Genomic DNA, 15,101 nt, shown 5'->3' on the forward strand with positions numbered 1-15,101 from the left:
TCGTATCCCGATTATTTTGACCGATGCACAAGATGCTGTTCACTGGATTGTCCCGATTATTTACAGATCTTCGCCATATAGCGGCAACGTTGCTGGTTGCGGCTTTAAACAACAAACAAACAAAGCCAATTTTATGTGGACTACTTGATTCTACTGTGTTGATTTTATCCTGATAGACATGTTTAATTCCAGTAGGTTTTCATCTAAGGATAATTTCACTCTAAAATGAATCAGGTCTAGCGAAGGATCACTGTCAAGCGAAATTTACGGAGCGTAATTTATTCCATTTCTGACGTTCCTAGATTTCAAACTGGTAAACGTCTGAAACAAACTTGTGTTTCCTCCCGTTGTAAAACACTACTTGAGTTGTCCTTTTGGAAACTCTACACACAATGTAAGCTGATAAACTTATAAACTCTAAATCAAAGCAGTGCCGGTATATGTGATCGAGTGATTGGCTGATACAACACGCATGTCGAATGAGGTACGTCGACCTCTGGAACACGTTTCAAAAAACTCTTGGTATGACTGGTGTTAGTCTATCTTACAATAAAGGAGGTGCGACAGTCGTAGCGCTGCAACAGCCTTGTGAAACATGGCCTAGGCACGGTGAACCTACTACATAATATCATTTTGACAAAGCGTATGGGAGGTACGCTTTGCTGACCAGACGCCAAATGTCCGTAACTTGTACCACCAAAGTTGTCGGGACCAACTCAGACCCTAGATTCCAACTGAGAAGTTATTAACTTATTCCAAAAGCAGAACTTCTGCACATGTTGGTCTTGCCAGTAAACTGCACAAACGGAAACCCAGTTGGCTAAGTGTCACGTGTATCTGCATAGTTTAACCCCTTAGCCAGAGCAGGATCCAATGTTTGCGGGGTCATCTGGGGCAGTTGATTCTACATAGAGCAGTCACACCCTGAAGTAACTGCAAGTGCAATCAAAGAGAGGTTAAACGAAATATATGCAGTCACTTCCTCAATATATTTACAATGACATGCTGGCTTGGTGTTGGGTGATAGACGTGCCTTTGTACGGCTTCTCTAGGTACCGGCGCGATGTGTAGCGTAATGGTTAAAGGGTTTGTTCTTTACGCCTCAGGTCCGGGTTTGATTCTCAAAGATGCGTAGTCATTTTCTGGTATACCCCGTTGTGATATTGCTGGAATATTGATAATACTGGGATAAAACCCAGCTAACTCATTCGCTATCTAAGTAGCCAACACAAAGAAATCCAAGACGTCGCAACTCCATTGCTGTTGGCTCCACAACTGCTTTTGTATGGGTGCGACCGCAATACCTAAGAAATAGATCAACTAAACAAGTGCCATACATCAATCAACATTTTGCGACACTTCCAGGCATAGCGAGCACTGAAGGAAAGAACACGTATTTGAAGTGATTATATCGATTCTATAAACACATAATTATTTGTAGCCGGAGAATTAAGCACGTTGCATTGTAAATCCTACAACTCTAGCTGGCGTTTCTTGTGGGTCGGACTTTTTCTTCTCAGTTGTTAAAAACAGAAATGTTTATCTCAATCGATTAATAGATTAGGGGAACGTAGCATATGTGCCATGTAGAAGTTGTGTTAAATAACATCCATTTCACAATGCATAAAATAAAGGAAATTTGCATCAACGTTTATTATTCTCAGCCTGTCAATCTATCACTAACAAAGGCACTCTGGAATCGACTACAATTAGTCACCGAAGAAAATGAATATTTACAAACGTTAATTCATCACATGTGAAAGGAAACCCGCCCTTTCTCCAAAATAGGAAGGCCATTTTAAAATGCCATAAGACAAGGTTTGACCCTTCCACACTATTTCTCAATTTTCACATGAGTTGATTTCCCCCTCTTCTTCAGCACGTGCGAATGCTGTGACTTGATGTCATGTTCACGCGCTACGCTAGCCGCAGTTTTCTTGGTAAGCCGCGCAACAATGGCGTCCAACTCCGCCGGACCCGCCGTCCGCCAGGTGCCCGGATAATGGCGCCCTATTTCCGGGTACTCATATTTCATGTAGGGCCTGTTACGGAACTGTTGCATGTTGCGATGGTATTCCTCCTCGTACGCTTGTCGCTCACGTGACCAAAGTTTAGCCCGGATGGAGGAGGCGGTGGTTGGTCTGGAGATGCTCCTGAACATAAACGAACACGCGACGTGAGAGAGATCTATCTGTTTGCAACGTCCCGCGTCGCCGTCTGTCTCTGAAGACGTGTCCGACATCTGGAATGAGAAGAAGCGAGTATTCGTTATTCCGAGTGACCGTAAAGAAGGGAAACAAAACCTTTAGACGTCCTATTTTTCTCTAAGTGGCATTTAGAAGTGGTGCAATTGATATGGATTGACGACCTCTTTATTGCAATGGATGCGGCATTTCGATGTAGATACTATTACCGTTAATCGGGTAATCGGCCCAACAAACTGTTCTTAAGGCCAGCAGGAGAGTGTCATCGTGCTGATGAGAAAAGGAAATCTCATATATGGTCGGTACATACTATGGGGCCGACCATTATTTCTGGCTCTGCATACGTGCGTGTGTACGTGTGTGTGAGAGGGGGGTGGGGGTGTGAGAGGGGGGTGGGGATGTGAGAGGGGGAAGGGGGTGGGAGGAGGAGTTGGCCTTAAGGAGGGGTCACCCATTTTGTTCTGTCAACCTAAGCGGGGTCAGCAATTTTGGACATAGATATGTAAAATAAAAATATGCCTGATGGTTATGCGAAGGGGGGTGGTGTGTGGGGTGGGTGGGTGGAGTGGGGTGTGTAGGTCATTTATTTTTTATACGCATATTTGGGTAGGTCATTCACACTGTACATGTTTCTCCATAAAAAAAATCATAGTCAGACGGTGTCACGTGTATGGTTTGCTTTTGTCATTCTTTTGTGTCTGGTGTAATTCTCCATTCTAAGAGGGGCGGTGGGGTAGCCTAGTGGTTAAAGCGTTCGCTCGTCACGCCGAAGACCCGCGTTCGATTCCCCACATGGATGCAATGTGTGAAGCCCATCTGGTGTCCTCCGCCGTGATAATGCTGGAATATTGCTAAAAGCTGCGTAAAGCTAAACTCACTCACTCACTCCATTCTAAGATTCGGTTGTGATGGGGCGAATGTATAAAGGGATTACTACAGGAACAAGTGTGTCTTTCGGCATAAACGTAACGAGTGTGAAATGAAACACACAGTGTTGCACAAGTTTCGTATAAGTCGTGTGGCACACTTGCGAGTGTAATAATTTCTTTATTATCCATTTTATTCATGTACATTGTGGAGTAAAACACGGTAAGGAACTGTGACAGCCCTCTTCACTGACGTCACGTTCAGTCGTTTAATGACGTCACAGACGACGAAATACAGAAACAGTGGTTGCTAGGTAGCACTGATATGTGCACATATGATAAGTATGACACCAGTTATGTTTCACCAAATGAATAATAATATATGTCATGTAATATTCACGTCGTGGAACAACAAAACAGGAATGTGGGTAAAAAAATATTAATATGATATACAATCCCTTTAATATCATCAGTACGAATATCACATGACAGCAAGGCATTCATGATACATTTAATATCTGTGTTGTTAACTGACTGAACGAAACTGGCTTGCCTATTGTTTCATCTTCTCGTGACGCAGGCAGATGGCCAGATTTGTTATTTAATATTTAAGTCAGGACCCACATTTGCGAAGTTGCGAAGGTTGATGATCATACTATTTATTACTGGATTATCTGGTCCAGACTCGAATATTTACAGACCGACGCCGTATAGGTGGAGTCCGGCGTAAAACTAAACTCACTCACTCACACATATGTCTCATTTTATGTACAGTAAGTCATACACACGCAAAACATACGTGTACGTATGAACACAATTCATTCTTGCAGAATTGTGGGAGACTATGGTATATAAATTGGAAACTATACCTTTCTTCACACGTTGAAATATATATGTTTAAAACAGGTACGTTTAGAAACACGTTTCAGGCTAGGAGTATATACAATTCCAAAACTGTTACAATAAAGCATGTATTATCTGATTTTCGGTCCCTCATTCGATGTTTCTGTATGATTAAAGGGACAAAGAATCCTGACAGGCAGTTGTCTGTTGTTAATTTAGTTACACTTGTTTTTTTATTCACATTTAAAACAACTGCCATGCACAGTGAGCGTCAGATAAAATGGGATTAAAATATTCCTCTTCAAAGCCAGAAACATGATAAATTAAAGTGTCCAGAAGTGAAATAGTTTCATCTATAACTCGTTTTCACTAATACTCTTACTTTCCTAATTCTGCCATTGATGGTGTTTTTCAGATATTTCTGCACGTACTTGTCAAGCAGGAATGTAACTTACATAATGAGGCTAACAAAGAGAACGAGATAATATGGTAATTAACACAATAGGGTGGGGACTGCGGTGATGAAGCCAGTGGGTAGACAATGGGGGAGGGAGTAGAAGCCAGCGATGTACAAATGTAAGGGGTGGTTAAACAAGGCTGATGTTTATACAGCTGATTCGGCTTGGAGGAGTGCATCATAAACTGTTGGAATGTAATATCCTTGATCACGGTTGATGGCAGTCTTTTGGCGTTTGTTATGGATGGTTTCGGTGAGTTTGCGTTTGGTGAAGTCCTTTTGGTTGTTGGCCAGGATGGTGATGTCAGTCCAGTTAATGAGGTGATTGGGGTTAGACTGGATGTGATCAGGGATGGCTGATTTGCTGTCGAACTTTGTGACTGATGTCTGATGTTCTTTCACACGAGTGTTGATCGGTCGGGATGTATATACCTCTGTTCACAATCACAGTTTATTTTGTAAATCACACATTTCGGGGTTTTTTTGTCGACAGTTGCCGTTGGCATGGAGAAGGCTGTTGAGACTGGAGACTGGGTGATGATGTAAAAGTGCTATCGATGCCTGCTTGTTGTTTCAGGATTCGCCTGATTTGGTGTGGTGGTAATCTCGAACAACCCCTCAACACTAACCTACATCACCTCAGTCCCCACCCTGTTGTGTTAATTACCTTGTTATCTTGTTGTCTTTGTTAGCCTCATTATGTATACTTTACCGCCACTGTACGTTACACTCCTGCTTGACAACGGTCCTAGAATCTGTACCGAAATGTCGCACTATCGTAATAAAGAAGTTGTTATCCATAAAGTTTGTCAATCTCATACGTCATTGACCGTGATTTCATGATAATTAACTCGATGAGAATCATTAGAATATCCAATTCCTTGTATTTCCACCTTAGATAAGCATTAAGTGTAATTATTTTCATCAATTATGTCATATGGTATACCAGGATGTTTAGACAATACATTAAAACGATATTATTCAATACTTTGGTTCTAGAATGTTAATAACCAGTGCAACATCAAAAGCATTTCTGAATCTTAAAATGTCATTCTCTAAACCAGCAAGCGTGCTGTGGTCAAAATAACGGGATCCTCCTGAGGGAATGTATACACATCCTAGAAGTACGTCTTCTCCACTTTTAAGTTGTTGATTATCCAATATCACTGCAAGATGTTTCTGATTCCAAACACAATGTGTGTATTTTCACAATGACTGCAAGGGCACCTAATCTTGTAAATGAGTTTATATTCTTGGAATAAACATCAAACGAGGACATGATCTAAAACATCAATGTAATCACGTTCAGCCCTTAAAAACAGAATAATATCTAAATCATTCAAATAATGAGAGAAGCCGGATTTACCAATATAAGTCTGCACTGCGAAATTGGCTTTTGAAGATGCTATATTCCGACATCAAGGGAGGTCGTTCATACCAGCATATGACCAGAGATCCTCGTGTCTTTGCGAGGATTAAAAAAAACCCCACATAATTCGCATTACTCCATCCACAATGCATGCTCGGAGCGCCCAAATAATCTGATTATTATTACCCCGGTTAACCCAAGCTGCCTGTTAGGCGCTAGAAGATTAGTGGTTACATGGCTTATTCCATCGGGTACCCATATTCTGCTGGGTGAACAGAGGCAATTTTGAACAAACTCAGTTGCCCAAGATGAGACCACATGTGTCCCGTATATTTCATTATGGGGCAGCAATGGACATTATTATCCCAGATAACGCAAGCTGCTTGTGAGCTGCTAGAAAGTTAACAGTCATGTGACCATTTTTATCCCACCGGGTACCCATTTTCTGCTGGGTGAACAGAGGCAATTTTGAACAAACTCACTTGCCTAAGGTGAGACCACATGTGTTATGCGGTTCGTTGTGGGGCAGGACTGTAGACCTAGAAACTGACAGGAGTCAAGCTGCCAAACAGGGTCACCCATCCACGTCAGATGACAGCTGACTCGCTATGCTTCACAGTGCTATGCATCATGACGTCATGGTGTATTGTACTGTGAAATATTTCGAGTCGGCTGTCATCTAAGAATGATTTTTAAAACCTTTATTCCTCAAAGACACGAAAGCTTGTGCCTTGACCTGTCTGAGATGGTTTTTATCCATACCCGTTATAGAGCAGGGGCTGTGTTGTATGCGGCGCAAAACAACGTTTCCTCACTTATCCACTGTTCCTGAAATGACCTTTTCAAAATTCTAAAATTGGTGTCTCTGGTGTGCTGGAATATTGCTAAAAGCTGCATAAAACTTCACTCACAATCAAGATCGGAACGTAATTGGCTGGACTGACAGAGCAGTCTTAAAATGATTTATAATATATGAAAAAACCCTAAAAACGCCATTGCATCACAGATTCCCTTAACGACGTCAAAGGAAGTCTGTGTGACCCCGGAAATAAGATTTATAACCATTCTTGGAAATATTTCATTTTCGAAAAGATAAGAGGATATCGATATAGGTTGTAAACCAAGTACGTGCTTAACCCCAACGTACGGTCGTTAGTAGTTTAGGAGCCTGGCGGCTGTCGACACGTAATGCCCGCATTACTTCCACTTGAAGTACGTGGCCAGCGTAGATTACAGTGTTCAGAATACTTGTTCATGATCCGAAACAAATCCAAGTCCTTCTAAGAGAGTTACTTCAAGTGCACGCTTATCTTAACTAAGGCGTTGTTCCCGATGCTCAAACAACATACTCAAATTTCAAATATCAGGCGTAATAATTTTATCTCTTTGAATAACAACACAGAAGGAAACATTTGATGTTGACCCAAACTAAATGAGTTTATTTTTACGCCGCATTTAGCAAAATTTCAGCAATATGACGGTGGAGGCCTCACACATTCTTTTCACGTGGGGAATAGAATATGGGTTTTCGGCGTGACGAAAGAACGTATGCTACCGCACCGCCACAAGATAAAACTGAAAGAAACAAGACGTGCTTAACACTCTAAGTAGGTGCACTTGATACAGTTATATAATTAACCGTAAGTGTTTCGGCTTCTATTGTCAGACACATTTTGATAACGAATATTTTGGACAAATCCATTTTTTAACAGTTTTCCCGTATGCATTATCAGATCTGTCACCCAGTTAGATATGAAACCGTCAACCGAGAAATGTCCTCAAAAGCACGGATGGCCAACTTGTAACTGACATGTTTTGAAGAGAAAAAGGTCACTGATTACGAAAACCCACGTAAGTAGTAACCATTACTGAATATATTAAGAGTTATTCACGAAGAACTCAAATTAGCGAAAAGGTGTTTTTTAAACTGATTTAAATTCTAAAATCCATATAACACAAACAGTTATCATACCTCACTTGCGTTGCACGAGTCTCCCGTGCGCGCTTATTCAAGACTCGTGAAAGGAAGCAGACGCAACGAATATTCAACAACTGTACATATACTTTGAATAATTCAAGCGATTGGTAAGTATTCATTTTAAACCGAAATGAAAAGGAACTACATCATCGTCAAGGTATGCACGTGAAAGACGTTGCACTAGTTGGCGTTCAGTTACCAAAACGATAGCCGATGTAATTCCGTATACTGACTTCGTGTCGTGTTCCCCGGTTTGTCCTGTCTTGACTGAATAAAGTGAAGCTGTCACTGTCTACTGTAACAATGTACATCGGTTGTCCGTCGGTTCATATAATTGTCACGCATCGTCATGCATGCTTGGTTCCCTGGCTAATCCATTATAGTATTACCGTAATGTTTAAACGCATATGAGGGTGACTTCTTTCAGTGGCATTTTTGAAGATGAAAAGTACAGCATTGACAAACTTTATGGATAAATCCGTTGAGAGGCATTTTAGAAATTATAAAGATGAAGAATGTATAAATTCTGTGGATAGTCAACTTTTTTGTAACAATGACTGCGACGTTTCAAGCATGTGATGACGGCGTTAATGACTACATCGGAACGTCGCGGTCACTGCAATAAAGAAGCTGACTATCCATAGAACTTGGTTTTCCTTCATGGATAACAACTTTTCAGATCCCGATGTCTGATAGTATATCTTTTTCTAAATCAAGGCCAGCTGGTTATAACTTTTAAATTAGGCACATTGTATCAAATCTCCCATTGCTTTCGCTCAATATTGCCTCTGCAAATGTGGGCCCAGCATCCCAGTAGTGGAAGTCAAACTGGGATACCGGGTTAGAATTGATCCATAGCAACCTGTGCGGGTAGTAAGACACAGTTTCATGGCGTTTCCGCAGCGTGACGTTTACATATAATACCAGTCAGTGGAGTATTCAGACCGCCGTCTGGAATGTAGGAAGCAAACCATTCATACAATTCTAAAAGACTTTCGATTTTTGTCAGTCAGTTTTATGAGCTGGCTCACATAGATCGCGAGGAGTTTATGAGGAGTAAATATGTTAATCAAATGTTTCATAGAAATATGCTTTTCGGATAGAATTATTTCGTGTGGAAATAGAGATTGCAATTGCTTGCAATTGTGATCAACATACTCATGTATACATTTAATCCCGTAACCAGGCCAAGTTTGCTATGCAGTGTATTTATTCGGCTATAGTTATTCTATTTCTACTTCTGAAACATTTGTCAAGATTTGTTTTTTTGTCCACCATGAGTGCGTGTAATGCCCGCTTATAAAGCCTTAATATAATATGTCACCATCGGATGATTAATCGTTTGCTTTATTGGCAATAAAATATTAACTCCAGTCAATGCAATCGTTACCACTGATGTAGAATTTCTTAACAGTAAGAAAACCAAACCAGGTTCTCTCAGAAGCGTGATCGATAAACCCATTACGGAGTTTTAGAGGACAAAATGCAGCAATTTGATGACGTCATTGTGATTTGATCCATACATGCACTGGCCGATCAGGCTGGTATAGATTTTATACAACATCCACTGAAATGCTTTAATCCGACCTTCATAATACACATATTGCACATTTCACAAAACGACACATATTCGCTGACTCAGCGCTAAAATGTCGTAACCTAAACTTTATAGTTTCTCCAGTCAAGAATATAATCAAAATTATGATAAATGATAAGGGGATTTACATGGCGAATACAACATAATGACATTATTATCCCGGTTTTTTTCCAGCTGACAGTGAGATTAATAATCACCAGGTACCCGTTTTCTACTGGGTGAACAGAGGCAATTTTGAATAAACTCTCTTGGCTAATTTGAGACCGCATGTGTCCCGCGTTCTTCGGTGTGGGACAGGACAAAAGTCCTATAATCTGCCACTCAGTGTTAACTTATCGTATCACCGTTGTTGATACTGCCTGACAACAAATGTGCCTTGGTTACACGCTGCAGCAGCTCGTGGCCGAGTCGGCTCCTTTCTGAGAAAGCCATGTTGTTTCTGGACTTATCCTGGGAAGAATTATATATTGAGGATAGTAAACGACCTTCCGTGTAATACCATTTTTATTAAACGAGTTAATGATTTGGTATCAAACGTGCGAAAGCGAGTTTGATACCAAATCTTTAACGAGTTTAATGAAAATGGTATTTCACGGAAGCGAGTTTGGTATTTTGTTTATTACTCGCCAACATAAATTGACAGAAACTGCGGCGAAATTGCCTACAGTGAGGACTCTGCTCTCCGCGAGTCAAGCAAGATCTATTAAAATATTACGACAGCGACATTAGCTTGGTGACGTCACAACTTCGAACCGTTTTGTCGTGTAAGTGGTATTACACTAGTGTGTAATATTGCCGTAGAACTATTACATTGCAATGTCTTCCACGGGAGAGTAATAAGGTCAATGTATTTACAGGTCAAAATGATCGGAGTATTGTATGACCAGCATTCATAGTGACGTGTGTACTCACCAGTGACGTGTCGATAATTTCAGCGTCCATGCCTTCCAGTAGATAAACAATTATTTTGTTTGATAAAATCTTGGTTAGCCTTTGAATTTTGATGAGTAGTGCAAGTGTCACCTCGTAATTTTACCTCCATTTATATTTAGCTAAATCAGCATAAGGGTATCTTTATCACATCTTGGCCGAGAGTGGGCGGGTGGCAGTTTTAAACAAGAGTAATAGAGTGAGTTAGTGAGTGAGTTTAGTTTTACGCCGCATTCAGCAATATTGAAGCTATATGGCGGCGGTCTGGAAATAATCGAGTCTGGACCAGACAATCCAGTGATCAACTTCATGGGCATCGATGTGCGCAATTGGGAACCGATGACATGTGTCAACCAAGTCAGCGAGCCTGACCACTCGATCCCCTTAGTCGCCTCTTAGGACAAGCATAGTCGCCTTTTATGGCAAGCATGGGTTGTTGAAGGCCTATTCTATTATTTATAGTAATAGAAATGAGCGCAAACTGCAAGTATTTAGTTACAATAATTAAGCATGCCCAAATAGTATAGATAATCACTTAGGGCAGAGTACAATTCTCGTGGTACAATTTCAAAATGAAAAGCATGTCTTCATAGTTACGCATATATACTGAAAGGCATTAAAAACGCACATTCATACTTTCATATGTATAGACGTAACTGGTAGATATGTTTTAAATAAACATGTTCGGAAAATGTTCAATCAACAACAGCGTCAGTGACACAACAACGACATCAAACAAAGGAGCGGTCAGTTGCAGTCAGTATCGTGTGTGTCCACCGTGCACAGTAAGACAGTCTCTGGGGGCTTTGGAAGACACAGATTTCCCAGAAACAACCGTGGCATGGTCTGCAGGTGAAGCTGAAGGGCAGGTTTCAATTCAGCACTTGTTTTTGATCATGGCACTAGCCCTTCCAAGGATATTGCGGTCCTGTCGAGCTGTCGTCAAAGGTGGTGCACCAGGTCGCGGACAAATGCATCACTTCCTGTGGCCCGAAAACGTCTGAGTTGACCAACAATGTATGGATGCACACTCAGTTTCACAATTCCTTGTGCTCATATAGGGCCTCCGGTGCAGATAATGCACGTGCATCACGTTTTCATGAATGTGGTTGTGTTTACGTGAAATATAAAAAATTCAGCTTTAGGTATCGGAGTTCATAAAAGAGGAATGGTCTGGGACTCAAATTCGAAATGGGCGAGAATATCAGCCTTTTATCCCTACATCCTCTGTATCGCAGGACAAATATGTTCCACAGAAGTTTTGTAAGCTCAGGACAACAAATACCAAGTGCTTTCAGTATCCTATTTGCGCTACAGTTTGCCTGTGATCACAGAAATACCTATTTTTAAATGTGGCCTAACTGCCATATTATTCACGGGTGTGTTAATCTCCACCTAAAAGGGTGTACACCCCGACTCACTTACTGAGTAAACAGTTAGACGGACATGCTGGAACGTGGTCAATGCGTAAAGTGAAAACATCTTGATCTATCATAGTGAATGAAAACTAACCTAACCTTTCTCCAGATAAGACTGTTTTCCAAAGTAAATTGGTAAAGGTACGGGGCCATGATTCACAAACCGTTCGCAATGTTACGACTTGTCGAAATTCTTTCATTTATCATAGTCCTACGAGTGCCGTAGCGCTGCGAACGTTTTGCGGATAGAGACCCTGGACTGTTTTAGTTTATACAAAAACAAGATCTGTTCAGAACGCTTGTTGATATTAACCTCACATAACTTAGTTAGGCTTGTAACACGTTAATGTCTGGCGTTGTCAGTAGGATAGATTGGGTATCAGATCACCAAAACGGACACGTTTGGCCATACCTGAGCAGTCTAACACAGTGAGGTAGTAAGGGAGTCTTTAGGGGGCACCAGCCGGGTAAATGAGAGACACACGCGACATGCCACACATTCTAGTCAAGGGGACCCCCACAAGCGAACAGCTGACTCGACTGCATTCATAAACTATTTTGCACCATGTTCGTGTGTCAAGTTGTACAAGCATGGCCGTTCTGGTTGAGTTCAGCTTTCATGGGATCTCAACATTGACTGTATTGAATGGGTTTTATTACATGTTGATGGCTTTACGGTGCAAGAGTCGTAACAGTAGACAATGCACATATCAAGAAGCAACTGTGAACCTGTGTACATTTCAGCTTGCAGTATGGATCCAGCATCCTAGATCTTGCATTCTTGAACCCATATCGCCAATTATGTTAGTGGGCTCTTTATTGATCCTGCAACCACAAACCCATATCGCCGTTTATTTTAGTGGGTTCTTCATAGATCCTGCAAACCTGAAGCTATCCTAGATCCTGCAACCCTGAACCCATATCGCCTTTTATTTTAGTTTTCTCTTAATGGATCCAGCAACCCCGAACCAAATCCAGATCCTGCAATCCTGAACCCATGTCGCCAATTATTTTACTGGGCTCTTTATAGATCCTGCAATCCTGAACCCATATCGCCTTTTATATTCGTGGGCTCTAACAATGTTACTCCCAGAACTGTCGCGTCTTCATTGAGCATATCGTGTCAATCCGTTCTTGAGGAGTGAGTGAGTGAGTGAGTGAGTGAGTGAGTGCAATATTCCAGCTACCGTTCTTGAGGAAAGATAAATGGCATTAATGAATGTTTGACATTTCACTTATTTAACCGGACGGAACCATGTATCAAAATGAGCTTGCATATGTACAGTGTGAATAAATTGTACAATAGATAATGATGTACTTACGAACGGCGGATCAGACGAGGAATGTGTGTATCAGCTATGTGTAGAAGTAACTCTATACAATCTCATGACATACTCCCTAACAGTGGGGCTGTCCAAACAACAGTTACCATAGTGTGTAGCTATAGACTGTCTCATTTTACATAGGAGACTCATACCATGCACATCATCAGTCGATCATACATTGATACCAGCTCCATTAAGTAAGTGAGAGAGATAAAACTCAAAGTCTCTCAGTCACATCGTAACTAAAACACGTTATAAATACATTTTGATTATTAAAAAAACCAAACCAAAACAAAAAAAAATTAATAGAGGAACCTAGCTACAGTTGGGGTGATGGTGCGGCCTCGTGGTTGACGTCTTGCTTCGTCTCGACAAATCACAGATCATATTTTTTATAGTTTGTGTAGTATAATACTAGTTTTCTGTAGTATGTTCCCGTCAAATATGTACTACATCTTGACAGCCTTAGATATTTTGATGCAGGGAGGGTATCTGGTGCCCTAATACCGTCGTAAGAACAGAGTGACTGAGCGAGTTTAGTTTTACGCCGCTTTCCTCCAATATCACAGCGGAGCACACCACCAATGGGCGTTACACCTTGTGCCCATGTAGGAAATCGAACCCAGGTCCTCGGCATGACGATCGAACGCTTTAACCACTGGGCTACTCCACTGCCCAAGTAAGAACATACTGAGGATCTGACAAATTGTAAGCCATTTGATTCCAATTGTGAAAAACTCTCTCGGCCGGACACGGGTGTCCTCGGGTTTATGTCACGAGTACTGAGATATTTCAAGGAGTTTTTAAGCAATAGTGAACGCTGCTGGCACGTATCCGTTTAGCCCCTCGGATCAATAGACTTCATGTGAATCTGCTTTATCAGGAGAGAGTAGAGCAGTCATTCCTTAACAGTTCCTTTCACACATAAGGCCCAAATACCTAAGTAGAGTTTACCAGTACGGGGACTCGGACTATAAGAGCTGCATATAGTTTAAACATTCCTGCGATACCACGAACACCATTGCAGTCGCACTCCCAAACACTGTATATTGTACAGTGCTTAGTGCTTGGCTCTAGACTTACGTGACCTGGCGTTCAGAATGGCACACAAGTAAGTATAAGTTAAATGTCTAATTTCAGACTAGTAAAATGCTATTCACGAATGTACATATTTATAGTGTATTGTAGCAGTGTTAGCACGGGGATGAGAACATCTGCTGTCCCACAATGGCAAATCTCTGTCTACCTACGATATAACGTCAATATTCAAAGATCCAACGTTTCTAGGTCACGTAAATAACCAGGCACGGTTATACGTGTTCAGGAGCTTGTGTGACCCACAGTCTGACGTAAAACCGTCACACGGGCCCCAAGATACGGACACGAATGAAGTGAAGCTTCTTATATAGATCATAATATTAATTATGAACACAATTTTATCTCATAAGCCGAAAGTGTATAGAAACACTCTGAGTTCAGACACTGGAACTGCCGATGATAAATCTTCATGATTATCTGTCACCGACCTATCCACATACGTCATTAGACCAGACATTGATCAAATAGTCTGTCCAGACGTTACATCTCTTCCAGTAAAAGGCAAATATTATTGATGAAAACTTCTAAATGCCACAACGTCTCTAAGCTATCCCTTTACCTTTAGTCAAGGGGCAATGAAAATCCCGGAAACTGTGTGACTTTTACTTGAATACCAACTCCTAAATGCCTCTCACGAACTATCTCTTTGAATGTAACAACATATCACTTATTCGTTATGTAAATTTGATAAGATACGTTTTGGGTGAGGGCGTTATGGCATGCACGTGTATTTTGACTCTTTTTTCCCATGTTCAGGGATTTAGGCATCTGTAGAAATCAACTGTATACTACAGAAGATTTCTCGTGTACTTAAAGCTTTGACATGAGCTTTAGCTCCAAACTCACCTTTATATTTCTTTCCGATCTCAGTGCCACATCTTCGTCAAAGGTTATGGTATTATGAAGCGTGTTAATGACTATCTGCTCTATAACTATAACATACGGAGTTGGGCAGTCTCTATATGTAACAGAGCAGCTTATCACACCCACCTCATAACGCCTGTGTGGCCACACTG

At 41.1% G+C, this 15,101-nt stretch overlaps 1 protein-coding gene across 1 annotated transcript; it reads right to left on the reverse strand.

Moving 5' to 3' along the window:
* Positions 1 to 263: 263 nt before the first annotated feature.
* LOC137272374 (uncharacterized) lies at positions 264 to 15,101 on the reverse strand. Its single transcript, XM_067804750.1, has 2 exons — positions 14,932 to 15,101; positions 264 to 2,242 (listed from the first exon to the last, which is right to left on the reverse strand). Exon 2 carries the CDS (start codon positions 2,240 to 2,242, stop codon positions 1,835 to 1,837), a length of 408 nt encoding a protein of 135 aa, XP_067660851.1. The 5' UTR covers positions 14,932 to 15,101; the 3' UTR covers positions 264 to 1,834.

The sequence above is a fragment of the Haliotis asinina genome, chromosome 2 (assembly GCF_037392515.1).
Source record: "Haliotis asinina isolate JCU_RB_2024 chromosome 2, JCU_Hal_asi_v2, whole genome shotgun sequence".
NCBI lineage: Eukaryota > Metazoa > Mollusca > Gastropoda > Lepetellida > Haliotidae > Haliotis > Haliotis asinina.

Coding starts and splice junctions, on each gene's coding strand:
- LOC137272374 (XM_067804750.1), bottom strand. CDS start 2,242: ATGTCGGACACGTCTTCAGAGACAGACGGCGACGCGGGACGTTGCAAA.